Source organism: Aulonocara stuartgranti, assembly GCF_965226115.1.
Source record: "Aulonocara stuartgranti genome assembly, chromosome: 19".
NCBI classification, from domain to species: domain Eukaryota; kingdom Metazoa; phylum Chordata; class Actinopteri; order Cichliformes; family Cichlidae; genus Aulonocara; species Aulonocara stuartgranti.
In genome coordinates, this window is record NC_138955.1 from 2,726,061 (window position 1) to 2,749,869 (window position 23,809).

At 43.6% G+C, this 23,809-nt stretch overlaps 1 protein-coding gene across 2 annotated transcripts in view; it reads left to right on the forward strand.

The window, feature by feature from the left end:
• kif26ab (kinesin family member 26Ab) overlaps window positions 1-20,679 on the forward strand; it is a 66,293-nt gene extending 45,614 nt beyond the window's left edge. Inside the window, exons 1-13 of one of the 2 annotated variants that reach the window (XM_082515539.1) lie at window positions 1,418-2,340; window positions 5,042-5,225; window positions 7,806-8,018; window positions 9,034-9,127; window positions 9,762-10,024; window positions 10,892-11,075; window positions 11,816-11,975; window positions 12,296-12,458; window positions 13,283-16,535; window positions 17,095-17,288; window positions 18,136-18,159; window positions 18,390-18,540; window positions 18,627-20,679. In XM_082515539.1, the coding sequence (XP_082371665.1) occupies window positions 2,324-2,340; window positions 5,042-5,225; window positions 7,806-8,018; window positions 9,034-9,127; window positions 9,762-10,024; window positions 10,892-11,075; window positions 11,816-11,975; window positions 12,296-12,458; window positions 13,283-16,535; window positions 17,095-17,288; window positions 18,136-18,159; window positions 18,390-18,540; window positions 18,627-18,808 (5,082 nt within the window). In that variant the 5' untranslated portion in view covers window positions 1,418-2,323 and the 3' untranslated portion in view covers window positions 18,809-20,679. Of the gene's footprint in view, window positions 1-1,417; window positions 2,341-5,041; window positions 5,226-7,805; window positions 8,019-9,033; window positions 9,128-9,761; window positions 10,025-10,891; window positions 11,076-11,815; window positions 11,976-12,295; window positions 12,459-13,282; window positions 16,536-17,094; window positions 17,289-18,135; window positions 18,160-18,389; window positions 18,541-18,626 lie in introns of those variants that run through there. The other variant, XM_082515538.1, reaches the window with a different exon arrangement.
• The last annotated feature ends 3,130 nt before the right edge of the window (window positions 20,680-23,809 follow it).

Below are 23,809 nucleotides of genomic sequence, written 5' to 3' on the forward strand. Positions count from 1 at the left end.
TTGCTTCAGCTCATTTATATATATTACTCTGATTATCTGTCCCTAAGGTCTGTTCATAAGAAGACAGTGATGGAGCTGAAAGACTATCAGGATAGTTCCAACTGTGGCTGTCCCCTATTTTTATGTCAGTTTGATGTATAACAGTGAAAAGCACACTGGTGGTAGCAGCAGTAGGGATGAGAATAATTACCGGTTGCACTGTCAGAGTGACCAATGCCGACATTAGTATTGTCTTTTACTCATCATCTGTTGCCAATCATTGCTCAAAGGGATTCGATGGTGGTGAAGCATGTAGAACTCTGTTAGGAGACAGTCCTAGCACTTTAAAATAAGCCCACCTCAGAAAAGCAAACACTGCAGAAAAGCAAAGGTAACCATGCTATGGAAGGGCAGAAAGGGAAGAAGGAAAAGGTTATGTGATATATCAAACAGCTTTATTACTGTACGAAAAATGTAGGTGGTGTTGGTTTTATTGTTTGCCTTCAAATTTAATCCAGCAGAGTTCATATAAGGGGCACTGTGTCAGAAGGAGAGGAGCCGATAGAGCTTTGTGCTGCATGTACTTTCATCTGGCAAGTCTCACACCCACTCTGTTTGCCGATATGTTGTAGTAGGCACTCTGCAGCCAAAGTAGCAGCCTTTCAAACAAGACTGGCTGGTTGGGGGGGCTGAGAGGGCTTACTGGTAAATTGGCAGCCCAGGGAATACAGGGTACTCTCACCCCAGCGCTCACCCACTCACATGCTTTCATTCCCCTTTTTACCCTTGACCATTGACTGACTGCATTCTCTCTTAGTGGCCAGCATAAATCTGCCTTTCTAAGAAGTCATTTGTTCATTGTCTGTCCTCTTTTTTTGTTTTTTTGTTTTTTTTAATCTCCCTCAGCTTTCCAGTTTAGTCAGAGCATCATTCATTGAAGAAATCCATTTTTCTCCTCTTAAGTACATCCTTCCTTATCCTGTCTCGCTCCTTATGATTAATACCGCTCTCATTCTTCCGGCTAATTACATCTGTTAGCAACGACAAAAAATAAATAAAATAATACAAATATGTAGTGTACACATGCTACCCCAAAAACACAGGAACACACATGTACTCTCGGGCTCATGGATGCATACACTGTAGGCATACTAACCAAATCTGTTTGAAGTGTGGGACCCTAAAAGAAGAGAGGGCTCCTGCATGCATTAACTATTCATGTGACGTGTGGTGGGGTGCATGCATGTGTGTTTGTGCTGAATGAGACAGTGAGTGTGTGTGTGCGTGTGGGTAGAGAAAGAGAGAGAGAGAAAGAGAGCACTCGCAAATTGCGCCGCAAGCAGCCAGCAATCGAGCGCTGACACCTCGTCTGGCAGTCGGAGGGAAAAGGGGCTGGGCTGAGGAAAGAAAGGGAGAGAGAGAGGGAGAGGTGGGAGGCAGGGAGAGAGGAGGGAATGTATGTGTGTGTGTGGATGTGTGTGTGTGAGAGAGAGAGCCAGGGAAAGAGAAATAGAGAGAGACACGGCAGGACAGCTGCCAGAATTTCTCCGATTGCAGGAGAAGGACTAAGAGGTGGAACAGGAGCAGGAATTCTTCTCATTCTCAGCTACTCAAGGAAATCTTGCAGCCCAGCCAGGAGCGCTGATTATTTTCCCTGCCTTCTGCCTGTAAGCAGTAGAGCGTCTGGGAAGGACCGAGGCATAAGGATCTGTAACCACTCACAGCAGACAAGTACGGTGGATTAACTGGATGAGGGGAAAAAAGCAGCCTATGGGATGACTGAAGAATTGGATGCGAAGAAAAAGTAAAACTGAGTCGGAGGACAAGCCAAGTTTCTGCGGTTTCTGAACTGCGTCTGAACTTTTGCAGGTGAAGGAGACACGCAAGGAGTTAGAGATGCTTTCGTAGTGCATGAACACAGGAGGTGCACATCCTCATCCTAACCTCGTCCTCACCTTCTCTTAAGAAACTCTCTGGATTACACCTTCACTGCGCACCTACTGGTTTTCCTGAAGGGCACTCATCCTGCCTGCCCACCTCCACCCAGCCCCACCTGCCGCTTGTTCCATTCAGTTACTATGACGCCCACGCCTCCCACTCGTCGCTCTCCCTCTGCCCCACGAGCTTCTCACAAGCCTCTGTGAAATTAAGTGGAACGTTGATGATCGTAGCGAAAAGGACCTCTGTGCCTTGAGTAGCAAGCAACCCCACCTCGCTGTGTCATTGCTGAGTGTGCCGGCGTAGCAAATGTGCAAATAATGGAGAAAAGTGACAACACGGACAAGGACAGCAAAGTCGAACTCTATCAGTTGCCTGTTTTTTGACTATGAGCATAAACTAGATAATGGATTGGAAAGAGCTGTAAGTATCTCACAATGTGTGCATGTCGGGGGGGGAAGCTTTGGCTCACTTTTCTAACATTCAACAGAATTCATAAAGCATGAGTGTATGTTCAAGTGTTTTCGGGCTTCACTTCCTCATACATATAGAGTCTCCTTTGAGCATTTTAGAGAAAGTTGTGAAGGAAAACAGCTTCATTAGCATTGAGATTGAGTGAACAGGTGGACAAGCTGTTGTGGGCAAAGAAATCTGAGCCTCTCTTCACTGCCTCTCTCTCTTTTTTTCCAATGACTGATCATATAGTTGTGTAAGGAGAGGAGAGAGAAATGAGAGGACGTGGGAGGGAGAGGTGGGGAGAGACAAGCAGTTTACCTGTGTACGTGTGACTGTGTTGAAAAAAACAAAGCCCTAGCATAATCATCCCTCACCTTCCATTCATGAACATGTGCACTGATTGTCATTGTGTTGCATGAATTAAAGCTCAAGGTTACAATCGCAGCTTTGGGCTGTGAACGCTACTCGCTGGTCAAAACAATTATAAATGAAGTGGAGTGGCTTTTTTTCTATGCTACTCTGTGGGTGCTGCTTGATTTCTGTCTAAACTCAAAGAGAAGAGAGAATGAGGTGAGGGGTGAGAGAGGGAGAGAGGCAGAGAGAGACAGAGGGACAGGGTAGATTTATCTTGAATGAATGTGCTGCGGATGCCTCTCATAAATGCGCGTACACACTCGCAGACTCGCGCCGCCACGTGTACTCTGCTATAGTTTCCCCTTTCTTTCTCTCCATCTCGCATTCATCTATTCCATCTCACTCCGTGTCACACGATCCGTCTCGCATGCTATCACACATAGGCAGCTCCCCGGGGAGCGGCTTCTCCTGTAGTCTTCTTGGATGCAATAATTATTCCATCAGCAAGCAGTGTGTTCGCTGATTGTGCTCTTGGGCTGTCACTGCAGGGGGTGTACAGTGGAGAGGGGAGGGGGTGGAGAAGAGGAAGCGGGGTGGGTTGTCACTCCAGGATACAAGGAGATAGGGACGAGAGGTGGGTTCTGTTTTTGGCAGCAGCCCACCTAGTCCTGTCCAGAGGAGCCCAGAACACAGCTAATGAGCTCAGGCTGGCCTTTTAGAAAAATGCTACTCACCAGGACATGGATCTGTTCCTTTTTGTACTCCAGATTTCCTCTTTTCTCCTTTTCATGTTCTCTATGTATTCTACCTCTCCTCAAAAACCTTGCTCTGCAGATTTTTCACATTCTATTCTCAACTTCAGGTCTTAATTCTCCGCGCCACACTTCCCTTCATGTTGACAACCGCCCCTTTGTCTTCCCCGTACTTCTCTGAAATCTGACTGCTTAAATGAAACCCATTTGAGTGCATTTGAATTACCTTTGGGTATTACTTTCCTTACTGACCTTGAATTACTGCCTGAGGTGTGTGTTAACTGATCTAGGGCAAAGCAAAAACTCGAACCACCTGGACCGGGGTCCCTGCAGGCCAGGCAGAGATATTGGTGTTGCCTATAAAGTTGAAGAAGTTTGCACAAAAAAGAATGACTCCTTCTGATTGTTCTATGGAGATCTTCTTGACTTTGAAAAGAGACCAGAATGACAGCGGAATTTAAACTGTGAAAAAGGTCAATTCACTTACAGAACTGGGTTCTGTTTGGTATCAGCAGAACTGTCATGTGACTATCTAGATATCACTAAACTAACATCTGATTATCGAGGTTGTTTACAACTTCCAAAATACATACATGTTGTAGGTTTGTCTCAATAGAATAGAATAGAATAGAAAACTTTATTTGTCAATTTCTTCAAATGTTCTTGCCATACAAAGGAATTGAAATTACGTTTCACACTGTCCCATGCGCAGACATTGACAACAATAAAGTGCAGATGCACAACAAAAACAACCCTAACAATAAGGTAATAATACTAAATACTAAAACAATATGGGTCTTTTCTAATGCTTTTCTAGCTAACAATTACACATCAGGAGAACCTCAGTGCTCAGTATCTTGCCCAAGGATACTTTGGGATGCAGCCAGCAATTGAACCACAACTTCTTATTAGTAGATCATCTGCTCCATCTTCTGAGTCACAGCCACCCAAATGATGCTGTCATCATTGCTTAGCTGCAATGATTAGCAGAGAAGGACACAAGTATGCGGTAGAGGGAAGTGTTTCAACAGTCCTCAGCTGTCACATCCACGACAGTTTTTTTGCTGTGTTTGATCAAAATACGTGCATGTATTTCCTGTGGCTTTACAGTCTGCGTCTGGTCCCTTTGAGCAGAGAACCTGGTGACCATTTGTCTTAGAGAGCTGTTCTGCATAAAAACATAAAGGTGTAAGAGAATTCCACTTTTAGTTTAAGTCGAGAGCTGAAACATTATCCTTCTTGTTATGGGAGTATGAGTTGGGAGTTGAGGGAAAAGCATTTTTAGAGTGGAGAAGGGTTGGGAGTGGTGGCATAGTGTAACTCACCTCCTGACTTTGTTTACTTTGGCAGACTAAGAGCAGATTGTTGACCTTTATGTTAAAGTGTTAGCGTGTGGTTTTTGTCAAGGTAGACATTTAAAATCAATAACCTCTTGGTAGGGTACCTCCTCAAGAAAACATTACCTGAGAGAGAAAGAAAAAGGATTTGCTTAACTTTACAGCTTGGTAGTTTTCTAAGTATAGCTTTACTTTCAAGGCTTTTTTTCCCCTTCCCACCTCCAGGGCAGCTCAGAAGCTGAATCTTTCCTCCAAGCGGAAGAAAAACCTGCCTTCCCTGCTTAACCCGCAAGAACCCTCCATCTACCCGACCAACTTCAGCGGTATCCTGCAGGTCTCGCCACCCCCTGCCCCACCATGTCTGCTCCGTGCTGTTTCCAAAGTGAAGGAAAATCCAGGGATGGGAAAGGTGAGAAAAGACACACACAGAGGCACCAGAGACAGAATGCTTTTAATGCACAACAGCTATACAACACGTGCTCTCATAAGCCACCATTCCCTTCCTCCCTTGCCCTGCAGAACTGCGTGCGCCAACATTTATGGATACACACAAACCCCTATTTGGAGGGTTGAATGCAGAGTGGCGACAGACTGGTCTGCAGGCAGCGTGCTGTCTGGTCCAGTCCATGCAGATGCAGCCAGATAAGCCTGCTGGAATGTCATGAATTCACTCAGTTTGTGTGACCAGCATTCCTCTCTGTGAACACAGAAAAGACAGTAAAAACTATAATTCACCAATCTGTGGTCACGTTAGCATCAAGACTCCTAATTCCATTTTAGGTGCAGTGTGCAGTGTTGAAAGTCAGGCTGCCAGCGATAGAGCAGTCATTAAACAAAGCTGTATAAACACATCTCTCTTCCTTTGTGGTTTATTGGGTATTGTTTGTCTGAGCTGGCGTCCTGTATTTATAAAGCAGAAGAAGTCCCCTAACAAGATTAGATCCCACCTGGACAGGAAGTGCTCGCTTCTGTTGCCAGGTATCCAGACGGTTGAAATTTTGCCACATATTGTAAATCTCCCATTGACACGGGGACTTCATAAAAAACCTGTGCTATTAACAAGCCTACTCAAGCTCACACCTGATGTATATGATCCATCTGTGCCGTTTAAGCAGCTGGTTTTCAACGGGAGATCAGGATTTATGACATTTTATGATATTGTTCCAAGTCTGCTTGCACAGATTTTCAGGTTTTCTTATAGTAAAGTAAACAGATCCGTGTGCTTTCCTGGTTTGTCTGCCTCTCTTTCACCTGTGGAATCGCACGTGAAATAACATTTTCAGTCGCTTTCACGGCTTCTCCGGATCTGTTTCATTCGAATTCAATCAATGTTTCCAATCAGGTGTAGGTGGGTCACTTCCACTTCTCCACTTTTGACCTAGACACAGTTCTTTCAGGTGTAAGGAGCTGAGTGGATGGAGTCATGCCAAGCCTCACTAATGGATTTTGTGGGGAATCAAGGGACAGGGAACCAGGGGCCATTAGCACGGTGTGAAATACTACAGCCAATCCTCTGTGGCCTCCACTATCTGATCTCTGCCAACGTAAATAAAACAGGGACATTAGCTCACTTGGTAGCCTCTGTCTGGTGGACAGACATGTGGTTGTCATATATGGAAGCCCTGTTTAAATGACATAGCAAATCTAATTCACTCAACATATGCACTTGTCAGTCACAACAAGAGTCCCCTGTGCAGTATAAAGAGTGCTTGCACTTGGCCTGGGGTATCCAAGATGAATTCACTCAATGAAAGAAAGGGTTTTCCAGCCACATTGTTTGTGAGTGCAATATTAATATACGAGTCAGGGAAGAATGGTCCTTTTGTGTAGGCGTGAAGATGGTGGAGAGTCCTGAGCTGAGCAAAGCAGCCCTATGTCAAAAAGGGAAGAGAGTTGGTTGTATTTTAAGGGTTTTATTTCAGTGCCTGAGAGGCACCATAGGTACTTTTTTAACAAGCTTTAAAATGACTCTGGATTGAGTTCCCTGTCATGTATACTGTAGGACAGAAGCAATTCAGCTGATGTAATGTTAGGCGCAGCACTAAATACTCTGGGAGTTGACAGGGACTCTAAAGACTGCTAAACATATCCAAAGAGCCATTTCTGTTCCCTGTCATTCACAGATATATTTCCAGAGAGCCTTTGGAGAAATAGAAGTGGCGCTATCTGACCATCAGATTGTAAAGGAATATAGAGATGTCAGAATTTCTAAAGAGGTGTCATATAGCCTGACACACATAAGCACACCCACACAAACCACAAACTGTGCATCTATGCATTAGAGACATAGGTTGTCTGTAAAAGAGGTCCTACCACAAGGCATGAATGGGCATGTTAGTGAATCAACATCTTTAGATGCAAGATGCGATCATGTTTAGCATACCATGTTGGCATCAAGAACTATATGTTGACCTGGGGAAGGTGTTAAGAATCTACGCTCATTTTATAAATATAATATGTCTCAGAATATAGCAGGGTGGGTCACTTGACGGCCAGTCGTTTTGCAGGCAATAGAGGGAAAGGAGAGAAAAAGGAGAGTTAGGAGGTGGAACAACAGGCAGGGAGGGCATATGCTCCTGCACTCCCACGCTGGTGAGCTGTTCCTGGTCCAGAAAAAACAATCTCTAGTGGGATAATCCCCCAGCAGGGAGCTGCACACACACCGATTTCTAACATTTTCAGCTGTGACTTTCAATACTCACCTTGCTGCCTTTTACTAACACCATTAGCCAATGTGTTGACCCAGGGAGAGTTTCCATGGTAACTTTCAGTGTCCATCAGCTCTGACAAAGTGAACGTGATCTTAATGCACAAACGCTGAAGGACCTTCAGTTTGCAACTTTTATATTGAATGCCTGCCATATGTTTTTCCCGTCTCTTCGCTTAGTGCACTATAATCAAAATGTCTGTCTTTTTGTCGTGTTTTTGTGCCATCTCAATTTCTAACACACCGCTGTTCTCTCTTTTTGCTTATTTGATGTTGCTTTAGGTGAAAGTGATGATGCGTATCTGTCCGTCTCTGGAGGCTGCAGACTCCTCAGAGTCTCAGTCTTTCTTGAAAGTAGACAGTAGGAAGAAGCAGCTGACCCTCTACGATCCTGCGTCCAGCCCACACTCTAGTTCAGGGCACAGGAGATCCGCCACTGTGGCCGTCCCAAAGATATTTGCCTTTGATGCTGTTTTTACCCAGGATGCTTCACAAGTAAGGGCCAGTCTTTGTGTATGTGTGTGTGTATTAGAGCAAGAGAGCTATTTTTCTATTTGTTATCAGGGAATTCAGCCTCTCAAGGGCAAAGGGACGTCTTTATACTTGCAGGGTGTGACCAGAGGCTTAGAGAAAAAAATGCCTTTCTTGGGTCAAGGGGCATTCTTAGCAACATGGGCCTAACAGCTGGGCTTTTAAGCCCTCTACGGAATGATTTGAATCCACTCCACTTATATCTAACCACTCCTTTCATAGGACAGCTATATCTAACCTCAGCCATTTGGAAGACACAGCAGGCATAAGTGCTGAGATCAAAGTCAAAGGTCAGATATACAGTATGTTTAGTACATGTGACTTAGGAGCGGATCAGATTTGCTCTCTTCTCATATTAAGACAAACACCAAAATCTTTTAAGAGAATGACTCAATCTGTTTTTGCTCAAAGACAAAATTAACAGAAAATCCAAGGTACGGTAATCTGAAGTATTGTTTGCATGTCGCCATGGTGCAGCGAACTCTAAATAACTATGACAACAGAGTGTAGGATGTCATCACCTGTGTAGGATATCCAGAAAAACCTCAGATTTTTTGCCTACTTTGAGCAATTTTTTAAAATTAAGTAAGCTGCTGATGGCTAAAGACTAAATGTTTCTGCTACATAGTTGAGGCCAAGCTGCTAGATTGTGCTGCTGGGGCAGCACTGCTGGTGGCTAACAGTAACAACAAGCTGTTCTGCTGTTAGAGGTCTTGTTTGCTGTGTGATGTATGGGAAGGGGCCTTTGCTGCTGAAGCCTTGCCCCAGAGGACCTCTGCTGAAACAGATTGCCTCGACATGCAAGACACGGAAACAGACATTAACAAACAAACACACACGCACTTGAGTGATGAAAAATACTGAAACTAATAACATGAATTGGTGTAAGCAATGTCAAATGCTCACTGTGCCTGTTTTACAGTGTTCCTCGAATTGCAAACTGACTGTGAAGGGCCTGTCTCTTTGTGTTTTTCCACAGGCTGAGGTGTGCTCAGGGACAGTAGCTGAGGTCATCCAATCTGTGGTGAATGGTGCAGACGGCTGCATCTTCTGCTTTGGCCAAGTAAAGCTCGGTAAGCTTCTCCACTGGCAACAGATTAGAGAAGTGCCTTTGTTAGCCAAAGAAAACTCTCATTGCTCTTTGTTAGCTACACTTGATGTCCACAATTGGCTTAGCGGTGCACTGGGGTGAGTCAAGGAATGGGTGATTGAAGGAAAAGGAATGGATAGTGAGTCTGGTGTGGGGGTGAGGGGTAAAGTGCTGCATTCAGGCTTCAGGGCTCAGTCTGTAATTAAAATCTTAGTAATTGGCCTGGCCAGTGTTCTTAGGCTGAAGGGCCTGCTTTTCTCATGCAGCTGTTTCCAGTTTCTGTAATTCTGTGCAGAATGACTGTGTCTGGAACAGGTCCCTGGATTAGCATTTGATTTAAAAGAAAAAAGTTATTATTATTTTATTTTTGCCTTTCCAAATATTACCTCAAATCCTTCACATCTGCCATTATTAATTTTTTTTCAGCACCATTTGTTTAGCAGAATAACCCTTCAGAAAATATCCAATGCCAGTGCCTATTTCTTTGTGAACTTCAGGCCTATTTCAGACAGGTTGATAAAAGAAGCAATTTTATTTTGAACATATAGTGAGTGCAGCCGGCTTCCACACACAAGGCAATATTTTTATCCCCCCCCCCTCCTTTCTTACATCCTCAGGCAAGACATACACCATGATTGGCAAAGACAGCTCCACTCAAAGCCTAGGCATTGTGCCCTGTGCCATTTCTTGGCTCTTCAAGCTCATCAACGAGCGCAAGGAGAAGACGGGCACGCGCTTCTCAGTCCGCGTGTCTGCAGTGGAAATCTTTGGAAAAGATGAGGAGCTAAAGGACTTGCTGTCTGAGGTGTCGTCCGGCAGCCTGCAGGAAGGCCAATCCCCGGGAATCCACCTGAGAGAGGATCCCATCTGTGGCACTCAGGTGAGAAGTGTTCCATCTCTCCACTTTTTCTTTGTTCACTGATCCTTTCATTCTCTCTGTGGGTTATAAAATATTAGTCTGACTGAGTATTGATCTTTTACTGTCTAGGCTCTAGCTCTTTTTTTCCCCTCAAAGATGTTTAAAGTTCTTCGAGTGCAATGTGTATATATATATGTGTGTGTGTTTTTATCTCCCGTGACTTCCTACCCTACCTGCTCTTAAAACCCTTGCTTTATATTTTCTACCCAACCCTTCTGTGGTATTGATGGCTTTCTTCTTACCTTTGTATTGACTCTTCTGTCAGCATCCGTCAGAATCTATTACTGATGTATTAGTGTCAGCCCTCTATAATGCCATAGAAGTATTACTGGGTGTGTGTGTGTGTGTGTGTGTGGTGGGAGTGGGAATAGCAGAGGGGGGTTGTGACTGTATGTTTGAAGGCTCTCACAGGTGTTGCTGTCAGATGTTGTTTTTGGGGGATATGCATGGACTCTAACTTCAAAGGGTGTGCAGTACTATGAATCTCCCTCTTGCGCTTTCCTTCAGCAGCTATGTGTGCCTTCTCTCTTCTGCCTCCTCCTTCCTTTCCTTCTGTATCCCACCACTGCCATCATCACATCATGTTGAGGTGAAGAGCCCCTGCCTCCTGCTCCACTATTACCTCTCCTAATCCTCCTCCCACTGTGTGCATATCTGCTGTTTTAATAGCCCCTGAGACCCAATCTAATGGGCAAGAAATGTGTGGCAGAGTCCAATTAACTGGTTACCTTCTCTTTCTCGTTTCTCTCTGTCTCTCTTTCTTTTAAACATCAGTCCTTTTTCGGATACCCTGACCTTATTCTCTGGTTTTCCTTTCCCGCCCTTCAGCTTCAAAACCAGAGTGAGCTTCGTGCCCCAACTGCTGAGAAAGCCGCCTTCTTCTTGGATGCAGCCATTGCTGCCCGGAGCACCAGCAGACCGAATGTTGATGAGGACGAGCGACGGAACTCCCACATGCTGTTCACACTGCACATTTACCAGTACCGCATGGAGAAGACTGGAAAAGGGGGAAGTTAGTATTATTGCATTACTACTGCCCTGCAGCATAGGACCAGAAAGTTGTCCCTTCAAATTTATAGTAGAAAATTATAGAGTGAACCATGCGCAAGCAGCCAGATTAGTGAATGAAGTCCACACTTGCTCTAAAAAGTACTAAAATACAAGATAATCTAGATTAAAAGGCGCCTCCATTTAGTTATCACTAATTGTTGTTGGGTTTTTTTTAAAAACATAAGCTCTTTAGATGGCTAAGTGGATTTGATCGCACTTTAGCTTTTAATGGAAAATCGCAGGCTCTTTTTTGCGTTTGATGAATTCATTCTGGTCTCTGCAAAACAGAAATGTATTTGCATGCTTGTAATACATTGTGGTTAAGAGTAAGTAAAGCCTGCTGGTTTATGAACAACATCAATCACCAACAGGATAATGTGTAGCTCTGTGATTTACAAGGACAGACGCTGGCATTCGCCCTGTCTGCATTTTTCAATTATTCGATGGGGGACTGTGTTTCTAATTGTCAGTAGATTCTCTCGTTTTACGTGTCTCACCAAAGGAGACTCCTTGTTGCCATGAGTTACACATCTGGTGGAGGTTTAGCAGTCTGGCTGCAGTCTTACTCATAAATAATCCAGACAGCTCAAACACAGCTATGCCACTCCTGTCATCAGGGCACTTTGTACAGGCAACTTACTTACTTACTCCACATAGGGAGTGTCTGTTTTGCTCACCTGGTTCTTCTTCTGCCGTTGGCAGTGTCGGGTGGACGAAGCAGGCTGCACCTTATTGACTTGGGGAGCTGCGAAAAGGTCCTGAGTAAAAGCAGAGATGGAGGAGGAGGCTTGTGTCTTTCCCTGAATGCACTGGGAAACGTCATAATGGCTTTAACAAATGGAGCGAAGCATGTACCCTACAGGTGAGAACACCAACATGAGGTTTTAGAGTCGGCTGCGTTTTAGCTTCCAAGAAACTGTATCTATATGTTAATTGTTTCAGGCAAGTCACCGCATGTGTTGTCAACCTTGCAGGTTTTTCTGTGCGACTGTTCAGTTTGTTTAGTTAGCTGCACAACAGCTTTCACTGGGGTTGCACAAGATTATATTGTAGTTACTCAAGTATGAAAAGATTAATGACTTGTCATTTGGGAGTGTTTTTCAGCTCGGAGGATTTAACGTGCCTGCCCCAGTAAAATATTACTGGGCTGTTTGCTAATAACAATGTAAATGCTCCCTGTAGAGACAGCAAACTGACAATGCTGCTGAGGGAGTCCCTTGGCAACATCAACTGCAGAACAACTATGATTGCCCACATCTCAGATTCCCCAGCCAACTATGCTGACTCGCTCACCACTATCCAGCTGGCATCCCGGATCCACCGAATGAGAAAGAAGAAATCTAAGGTACGGCATGTAAACATGTGCAGTAACACACTGATAAACCGATGAACAAGCAATATGAAATTCCAGTGACACCACTAACGATGCATTTGTATAATTTAAGAACTTATTATAATCCTTATAAATCTTAATAAAGCTCCATTTAATGTTGCTCATTGTTTATAAATGATAAATGAAGAGTAATCGTTATTATTAAACATTATTTCATCATTAAGTGTTGCTATTGTAGCAATTACATTCCTAATGTGCATGCGTAACTTTAATTACCTTCATCATAAATCACAGCATTATTAAAGTCCTTAAATTTGTCTTCCTCGTGTAATTTTGGAGCTATTTCGCAAATGAATGTGTTAATGCTCCCACAAATGAAATATTATTAGTGCAGTAAGTCAGAGCTAGTTTCTCTCAGCTCCTCAGCACATAATCATGTAATCAATACCACCGCCTAAGGAAGTGTGTGATGTATTCCCTTAGATTAGGGAAATATATGCTCCAGATAATTAGGTGAAATGACAGCATGTATTTATTTAGTCCCCATTATAATTATGATGCAGGCCGCAGACAACAATTTGCATTATTGACATTAGTTTCTGTGGGGCTATTGATGTGCACTTTTAACCTCTAGATAAATATTGACCGGTAATATTATAGGAATTAAAATATGCTCTGAAATGGATTTTGCTGCAAACTAGTAAGATATGAATCTGCTCTAAATGATAAGAATTAAAGTGATTTTGTAAATTGCAAAGTCTATTATGTTAATTTTCCTTTTATCATTTTGTGAGATCATTTACAGATCTCTACTCTGTTCTAACTTGGTTTTGCAGTATGCATCTAGTTCATCTGGAGGTGAAAGCTCGTGTGAGGAAGGGAGGATCCGGAGGCCCCCCCACCTCAGGCCTTTTCACCCTCGAACAGTAGCCCTGGACCCAGACCTGCCCTGTTTGCTCAGTGACCCAGAATACTCCTCTAGTAGTGAGCAGTCTTGTGATACTGTTATTTATGTGGGCCCTGGGGGAACTGCAATCTCAGACAGGGAGCTTAGTGACAATGAAGGCCCACCTGCCTTTGTTCCAATTATCCCTTCTCTGAACAAGAAGAAGTCTGCAAAAGAGGGCCCTCTGGACAGAGACCATTTCTTTAAATGCAACACATTTGCTGAACTGCAAGAGAGGCTTGAGTGCATAGACGGCAGTGAAGAACCTACTGCTTTCGTTGGAGAGGGAAAACGATCCCAGGCTAGCCCCAAGATGGACAAATCTAAAGAGAGCCAAAGCTCTGTTTCACCAAAGACTGTAGCAAATATTTCTTACAACCAAGAGGGTATCTCACCCAAACAATCTCCTAAATCGGTCCCCCCGCAGCCATCTTGCAGTCCCAGTGCCAAATCTAAAGTTGACAGTGCCAAGAGGCAATGCATGCCTGTGGAAAGGGTACCATCAGAGAGTGTTCAAAATGTTTGCAGGACCAGGGCTGATGGTGAGAAGGCCTTGGTTTCAGAAAACAAGGTTAGTGCAAACAAACTGGCACCTGCCGCTGCCCCACCTACTGAACCTGTGGTGAGAGAGAAGATTTACTCCAGCAAGAAATCCTTGCCAAAGCCAGCCCCGCCTCCTTCACAGCAGAGAGAAAATACTGACAATGAGGAAAGATCAAGCACCAGAATGCCACCTGTTGGAATGAGCCACCAAGCTGCGAAAAGAAGGGATCCGTGCACTTCGCCTTTACTTAGAGCTCCGGTGGAGGTGTGCCAGGTACGCTCGACGTTGAGGGAAAGATGTCTGGACCGGGACATCCTTAGAGCGACCGTCACCCTGCAGCAGCCTGTGGAGCTGAACGGAGAGGATGAGCTGGTGTTCACTGTGGTGGAGGAGCTATCTATAGGCAGTATAGTAGATCAAGGCCGGCCATCGAGCATTATTAGCTTTAACAGTGACTGCTCTCTTCAGGCCCTGGCCTCTGGTTCTCGACCTGTCAGCATCATCAGTAGCATCAATGATGAATTCGATGCCTACACATCAGCCGCTGGAGGGTCAGAGGTGAACATTTCAGTGGTCACAGCCCCTCAGGAGGGAGGAATGGCGTGTATAGACAGCAGAGGTTCATCTATCAGTTCTTGGCTGAGTGAGGTTAGTGTCTGCACCTTGGAAAGCGAAGGGGCTCATTCCACAGACGTCTTCCTTCCACAGGCCAAACACATGGGCCCAGAGGCCACCGTTTACTTTGACTCCCTGGATATGTTTAATTGTGTCTCCTCGCCTAGAAATGCCAAGAACTCCCTAAATGACAGCGGATTTAGTTTTTCTGAACTAGACAGTGATAGCGCCGCCTCAAGCAAGCTGTCACTGACAAAGTGCCCCCCATCACCAGAATCAGCAAAAGGCTCCCTAAAATTTACATCTAAAATAACTAAAGCTCACTCGCTTAGCTCCTCCCCACAGGGCCCAACTATAGTCCACTCCAGTCTTCCCAGGAAGATTAAACCTACCTCATCTATCTCTCATAGCAGCAGCAGTAGCAGCAGCAGCAGTAGAGAGCCACTAAGGCAAGAGGTTAAACAGGAAGATCCTTGGAAGTGCATTGACAACCACTCTGAACCTCAATTTTCTGACTCCAGCAATACCAGCAAATTTCTCAGAAATCCCCCCAGTGGCATCCCTTCCAGCAAAACGTCCAGCAACACCAACAGTGTACCTCGCTCTCCCAATGTGCAGGGGTCTACCTCAGCCCAAAGGGTGGTTGATGGCTGTGAGAAATCAGCCAGCAGGAATCCACCCAGCAAAATGCCTCAGCTGAGACGAGGTGCCACCACCCTGGGAACAGTGCCCGTCATTCATTCCACCACGGACTACAAGGGAAGCCAAGATATTGTTGCATCTGCCACAAGCCTTAAATTTTCCTCTCTGGGGAAAAACAAGGCCAACTCACAGAAAGCGAGCAATTCCGCTAAACCCGACTGCACCATGCCTCCTCCTCCTCCAGTGAGAAAATCCAGTCTTGACCATAAAACGAAGACACTGCTGCCCCAAAGTGCCTTAAAGACAGCATATGGGGAGGCAGGAAGGACCTATGGAGCGAGGGCGGCTGTATCAGAAGATGAGCTTGAGGTATGCCACAGAGTAGACAGTTTCAAAACCTCCAGCCTCAACACGGCCAAAGTTACCTCCAGTTTGAAGGCCAAAGGGCCTAGAGGAGAGGCTGGGCAGCACTATGGCAGTCAGATATCACTGGAAAGGTGTGAAAGTCTGTCCTTATCAGGTTCCAGAGCTGCGCTTAGTAGAGAGAACAGCGGGGCAAGTCTTGGCAGCAGTAGTAGCAAATCAAGCAAGTCCATTTCGCGATTCGGTATTCCCAATTCATCCAGCGCTCCTATTGCTTCCTGTCCATCCTCCCCAAGTGGAGGAAATGTCAGCAAACCTGGACAGGTAAAAGCTTCTGTAAATCCTAGGTCATTGGGAGCTGTTAATGGTTCTAAGGCACGTTCACTATCAGCCAACAGCTCCAAGGGCTTAAGCTCCTCCACAAAGTCTTTGGCCGCCCCATCTACCAGAAACACTAATGCCAACCTCCCTCCTTCTGGACGGACATCGGCTCCTCGGACCACCGCTGCAGTCACCAGCAAGCCTGGAAGAGGCACTATCATGGGCACAAAGCAGGCCATTAGAGCTGCAAATAGCCGTGTGAGTGAACTGGCAACAGGCAACATATCAGGAAAACACGTGAAAGCTTCAGCAGACTCAGACAGTGGGAATGACAGCGGGGTGAATGTGAGTGATGACAAATCCCCAGTAGCCATGCTGCCTTCTCCATACAGTAAAATCACAGCACCCAGGCGGCCTCAGCGCTACAGCAGTGGCCACGGCAGTGACAACAGCAGCGTGTTGAGCGGGGAGCTACCTCCGGCGATGGGACGCACAGCTCTGTTCTACCACAGCGGTGGCAGCAGCGGATATGAAAGCATGATCCGTGACAGTGAAGCCACAGGCAGCGCTTCCTCTGCCCACGACTCTATGAGCGAGAGCGGCTTCTCATCTTCAGGGAGAGCAAAGAGCTCCAAGTATCCCAAGAAGAGAGCAAACGGTGAGAAACTAATTTGGGATTTCGGGGTTTTACAAGTAATCTAGAAATGGGTAATATTCACAAATATTGTGATATACATTTCGTGGCACACACCCGAGTAATAAATATGTGCTGTCTCAGAGGAAATCAACCATAAATTTGTGGATCCATTGTTATTACAACCACAAATGGGCATTTCATCGGATTTTGTTTCCTTCTGAATCAGCAGCATGCATAATTCATACGTAGAGTAAATGCGAAAAACGTTAATGAATGTTTCAGACAAGGCATCTTTGATGTGTGTATTGATCAAATAAGAGTTGAACATGGGGATTTTTATGTAGGCCATTGTCTCGTGTATAACTGTTTCAATTCATGTAGGATAAACCAACCTTTTGAATCCACATATCTCATGAAACTCTTATAAGTATGCAGTCGCCACAGCTCAACCAACCACTGTAAAGCCTTGCATCACTTTATATCTCAGAGTGGGATTTATATTTTTTTTTCTATAGATCCTAGCAAATGCTGCTGTTGTATGTTAGCAATCTAATTGGTGCCTGTCTGCCTGGTGCTTTAGGCTTCCAAAGAAGACGGCTAATCCCAGCACCCCTGCCAGACACAGCATCTCTGGGGAAGAAGGTGAGCACAGCAGGTCAGTGGGTGGACTTGCCTCCTATGTCTGGACCACTGAAGGAACCCTTTGAGATCAAGGTGTATGAGATCGACGATGTGGAACGGCTCCAAAGGCGCCGTCAGGAGGAAACCGCAGAGGTGAGCAGACACAGGTCACAGCTGGCTTGTTTTGCTGGTTTAGTGGTTCATCTTTCTGAACCCTGTTTTGGGTAAAGTGAAGTCTGGGTTGATGCCGTGTAAATCCCACTTGCTAAGCCTTAGCAGCATTTTGCATCTGCAACATCAATGCCATACATTAAGATACAATCACACTGACTTGCAGTGTGGGAATTTCTTAGCTCCCTTCTCCCCAGCTTCTTTTTAAAGAACAGGACAGCAATAATATGTCCCAGACGTCTGACCTTCAGCCAGCTCTGTGGCAAATCCTGGAGTTAAAATATCTACGTCTCCAGATTCCCAGTGCTTGGTATTTTGGCAGCACTCCTTGGGAATGTCAAGAGTTCAGTAGGCAATTACCAATGAGGGTTAATTGGTCTGAGTATGACTGATTACTCGCCTCACTGCTGAATGTGATGGTGATACGGTGGGGTGTAAAAATGAAAAAGAAGACTGCGGTGAAAAGATTGGTCAGAGAATGTGCGATGATTGCGAGGACACCTGACACCGACCCAAATCAGCTCAATGACAGCAGTCATCACTGAGCAGTCTGCATTGCTGACTCCTCCTGGGTCATTAACTGTTTCCATGAAGTGCAGCTGGAGGGGGATATTTTTAAACTTATACATATGAAATCAATGACAGGAGGTAGTCTGATTTACTTTTCTCCTCATCATCAATGTCAATTTAGTTCTTTTACTGTTTTTTGCACCTATTACAAAATTCCAGTTAAAATCCATTGCAAACAGAATATGTTTTAATATATAACACTCTGTCTTGTCCAACACACTAACTTGTTTTATTGGTTTTTTTCCAATCCCGTGTTCAGCAACCATTCCAAGACGTTGACAAGGTGAGCTCGTTTTTCAGAGAAACTGATGTTTAATTAAAAGCAGCACAGACTGTATTACCAGCGAGCCAAATGTGACATACAAGCAGTATATTATCTGTTTGACTTTATTTCACGTTTATCAATGAAGTTTACTGATAGCTTCCCTTTTTTATGTAATGCAACCGTTTGAACTTTTTAACTGCATTTTTGATAGTTACTTAAATCAGTATAATCTGTCTTTTTCCCCTCAGGGCCTGCTGTATTTTAACAGTAAGCTGAAGATGCTTGAGAGAAGGCAACAGCAAGTGAAGGAAGTGAGGGCAAAGCATCAAGTGTTATTGGAGGAGCTGGAAGACACGAAGGCCCGACTGATGATGGACCCCAGCAAGTGGATAGGAGAGTGTAAGTCACTTCCTTTGAGAGTAAGATGACAAATAAACTTTGGTAGCAGACAATGTAACTAAATCCTGCTTTCCTCATTCCAACAGTTGAGGTGGACCAGAATTTGGATAAAGAATCTCCAGAGTATCTGGAGGCCTTGACACAGGCCACAGAGGAGCTGGAGTTCTGCGTCAACCTGTGCAAGGCCCGTGTCATGATGGTGACGTGCTTTGACATCAGCATGTCAACACCTGGCACTCAGGAGGGGCTACGTGAAGTCGAAGTCTGAGGACAAAAGTAAGTAGGAGCGGGAAAGGAAAGGAAATGGAAGTGAGAAGAAAAAGAACGATGAAATGTAGCAGTCAGTGTGTAGAAGTCCCTGGGAAGAAGAGCAAAAGACGGAAGTGAGATGAGAGTGGATCTTAACATGTAAACAGAGGAAATCTTGACCACCTAGCTACAGTGCCTCATTACCAGGACACGGCAGAGGAATGACACATGAGCACAAACGCTGTTGCCTCTATGGCAAAGCAGTGGCCATCACCTACTCAAGAGTCAATGAACAACACCTGGAAGTGCCTTTTTTATTGTTTTGTTTCGAGTCGTTATTTTTCCTATGGCGCAGGTATCTTAAGCGTACCTACTCCCTGAACATATTGCTTTTAAGAAAAATATTTTATATTCCATTGTATAGTGTATTAAATGAATATGTGATGTGTACAAATGTCCTTTTTATGGGGAAAAATAAAGTAAAAAGAAAAAAGCAATAAGCTAATGTTATTGCTCTCCCAGACTGCCTTTTCTCTCGTTTCAAACCTCAGTCAGCATTTTATCCATGATCATTCAGCCTCCTGCGCCTTATGTTAACTCTCTGGTTCTGTAGTTTTCTAAATTTTCAAACTGGACTATGTTATTTCATCAAGGACTGTATTTGCTGTCATCACTCATCTCCTGCCAGCTGTCCTGTGAAAGCTGCTTGCAGGGTAGAGTGAATGTTTTTTTTTTCTCCTCCAGTTGCCTTGTTCAAAATGGGTCTCAGTGGATGCACTTAGGTAGAGCAGCAGTTTTGTTGTGGGAAGGAGAGTTTATTCAAACTGTGCTTGCCCGTGTTTATCTCACTAAAATAAAAGTTTAAGCCAAAACATATCAATCAGAGGGGCACTGTGATGGACGATAAGTGATTGTTCTTGATTCAGCCATTCTTTCTGGTGCCTCAGTATGTGGTCATGCAACGTAACCTTCCCTCCACTCACCTACAATGATCATATGATGACTGGTTACACTTCTACCGGTGCCCATCAGTGAGCCCACTATTTCTCTAAATGGGCTTTGACTGGGGGCTTTTTATATACTGTAAAATAAAAAGGAGCACTGATGAGCACAAGTCAGCCAGTCTGTTAGACACTACTTCTTTTTTAAGTGCTACCAAGCCTCAGCTCTATGCATTCCAATACATTTACTGCAACTACAATAAGAACCTCATTACCGAGTAAGGGCAACCACCTAGTTTGTTCTCTTTTGTCCCTACTCTACTAATCTACTAATTATTGACGTTGATCTAATGTCTCAAACGAAGACTCCAGAATTTCTCCATGAAACGATACAGTGAAAAGCAAAAGATTGCGGCATTATTTAGCAAAATCAATCATGGCATCAGCTCTTCATGGCTGCCAGAATGTGCTTATGAATCAAACAGCTGACACGGAGACAAAAAAGATGATTGGTGAAAATGATTGTTGAGAAAAACAGACTGGCTTTGACGTATCTTGCTGTGTTTGACTTCTATATCTATGACAAATACGACTTTGTTTTCTTTGTTTTACAAAGATGGACTATCTCAGGCCCTCTCTGAAGATGCTGCATGAGATTTTTAATCACTTTTAAGAATGATTTCTACTCCATTTTTTACCATTCTAATTTTTTACAATAATTTCTGTGTGTTCACTAATGTGGGGTTATGCTCATGAATTAAAGAACTATTACCAAACCAAGACCTTTTTTCCAAGAAATTATTATATGTAAGGTCATATTTCATATCAAAACCCATATTTTCTAATACCTTTCTTTTTGTATAGGATTTTCAGACCCTGTGTATAAATGTACAATATGGCAGCTTGTGTTTTACTTTTACAGTACTTGTGAATAAAATGTTCCTTCCTACCGATGATTCGGAGTTGACTTTTTTCACCCTTTCATGTGTTTAATACTATTTATTCTACAATTATTTTCACAAAATTCCAAATAAATACCTTTACTACAGTGGTAGCTTAAAACAGCAACTAACCAGGAGAAACCTTTGCCACAGGATTACAAAACTAGACATGGCACACTTGCCCTTTTGTTTTATGTTTGTTTATTCAGCATCTTCTCTTTTAAAATGAATGCGTGTAGAAAAAAGTGCTTTAGTGAATGAGCAAGTTGTTACTCTATGGAAGCCCGTTTCCGCCACAAAAAAAAAAGTATCCGTAACTCGAAATTTTGAGAAAAGTAACTCGAAATTTCAAATCAGCGCTGCCGAGCAGTAATCTATGTGAATGACGTCATTTCCTTGTTACCCGGAAGCTGAAGCCCTCAGGTACAAATGCTACAGCTAAACTACCGGTATTACAGCCAGTCATTAGGGCACAAATTGCTGAGTATTTTCAGCTTGGCTTCACAAATGACTTGTGTTATTAGCTGAATCACATGGCGTTACTATCAGCAAACGTACTCTCGAAAGCGCTAATTTGTTGCACATTCCTCTGAGCCATATCCTTCCGGATAACAAGAAAACAATGCCAGTCACATAGATTAATGATTGGCAGAGCCAACTCGAAATTTCGAGTTACTTTTCTCAAAATTTCGGGTTGATAACCTCGTTCAATTTTGAGTTACGGATTTTTAAAAAAATATTTTAATTTTAGTGGCGGAAATGGGCTTTCATATTACTCAGACGTATTCAGAGTATAAAAGCACTATATAAGAACCAGTCCATTTACTAGTATAGATCCATATACTTTTACATTCACATTGCTAATGATTTTTTTCCACAAAATAAAAAATCACACAACAGACTGTATTGTCCTCGTCTAATGAAAGCATTGATATTATTGTAACATCACCAAAGCACAGAATTTGTAGCACAAAGGATCAGAAGGCAGATCTGAAGACAGAAGGGGGTGTAACCAATAAAGTGGCTCCAGTGAATCTAGATTGACTTTATAGAAACATCTATTTATAAGTAGCAATCCTGATAATATTCAACATCTTCTTTCTCATGAAATCCTTATAAATTAAGGAAAAGTCCATTATACTGTTCCCTGAAGATTACAGTCCGCTATTATTTCCCCCCTTTTGTTGACAGGTAACTTAGCCGACTCTGCACTGAAATCATTTTCAGCAAAGGTCTAATTAGCCTGGAGATGAGAGTACCTGAGCAGATCATAAAACCGGTTAAATTAAATAGGAAGCAAGATGCTTAATGTCAGATCAAAGTGTGTTCTCACAGCAGCCAACTCAGTGTTCTTTTTTTCTACAAGGACATTATTGTTACCTCCCAAACAAATTATGAATTTGTAATTTGGCTCAGTTTTCCTCTCGTTTATCTCCATGTTTGCACTTTGCTTATGTGTTTGGAGCAAAAGAAAAACTAAGAGTGAAATGAGAGACATTGACATAAATGGACTTGCTGATTCAATGCAGCTACATTAATAGCAGCTACACGATACAACTGTCAAAATGTTGAATATTATGGAGCGGGGTAAAAAGAGAACGTGGAGGACTACAGCGATTAATTACTATCAGGAGAACCCTTGGCTCAGTGTGAAGTCCTGTTGAGTAATATGCTGTTGCTGTGTGGATGGAGAGCCAAACTGGACCCTGCTGTGCAGTAACATCTTGTCTCCCCCTTGTTAATTCTGTTTTGATCAAACACACGAGGAGTTGGTTTAGCTGACTGGCAAAGAGCAGCTGGTCACCGTGTTTATAATCAAATTCTGCGAATGACCCATGTGTGAGGTTTTGACACATTTCCACATCTTGTAAAGGTCACTGTATGGAAGAACCACATCAAATGCGCCACACACAATGGAGGCATATAAAATGTAGGAAACTGTATCCTTTAAAAAATTCTCAAGTTATTCTTTAGCCAGCAGTGATTTGGCAGAAAGTAAAAGCCTTCTGACAAATCACTCAAAAGCCTGTCAGCTCTGTACCTTGTTGCTCTTGGGAAGCGTGTGTCTGAGTGGAAACATTTGGCCAAGGCTGCTGCAGACGTCTGATGGCCCCTGAGCACAGTCAGCCCCGTATATCCCAGCCTACTTGCCTCGGGGCTCTGATCATAAGTAGGGGAGCTGGGTGTTGTGTGAGAATAAAAATGAGTTCACTGAGAAGTCAAGAGTCCCCCTCTCCTTCACCCCAACCTGGCACTGACCCTGTGAAGAATATATACTGACATTTTTATTTGATATTTTTTCATCAAGCACAATTCCAGTCTACTCAAATTTGAGTCCATTTTATATTCCTTTCTGTCTTCTTTGGTCTGTTATCTTGACTTCTGTACTCAGAGCGGTTTCTGCTGTCAAACTGTTTCAGAAGCTATTTTGTAATTGGGGTTTTTTTTCTTGCTATTTCAACACTTAGAAGTTTAAATCCCCTAAATGTCAGCCTAAATCCTTAAAAGACACTTCCATTTAGATTAAGGAAAAACTCTAATTTTAATCTAACTGTATTTTTCATTTTAGGTGGCCTCACGTTTGCTGAAATAATGTGGATTATTACTAAAGCAGGCTTATTGAACCCTCACTCCCCCTGCAACCCTGTTAGGCTGTCTGAATGTGCCCAGGGCATTGTTAGTGTGGGTAGTTGCTCAGTTTTGGATTTACAGCCCTGCAGTTCCACAGATTGGTCTGCCTAAACCAAGCCTGCTCTTTGAAGAAGACCCATAAACCTGACCACATGCTGCCACTTATTCACAGTAATTAAAACAAGCTGGCGTCCTTAAATTACCAGAGCCTGGGCAAGATGTAAGCCTCACACACAGTCGCTGGTCATGCTTCAGGGAAGTCGTAACTATTGACATCTCCATCCCTAAAATGGATTGCATGTGTGAGCAGTTTTGCACCGAGACAGAAACCTTAAGAATCCTGAAAGCTTCGCCCCATGCTCTAGATTTTTTCAGGATGGGTGGCCAGACAAATCCAGTAATTTGGCACTGAGCTTAGTTGATGCTAAAGGGAGAAAATCTAACAAAAGCAATCAGTTGTGTGAAAATGAATTCTCACTTTATAGTCAGAGTTAAACACATTTGCTC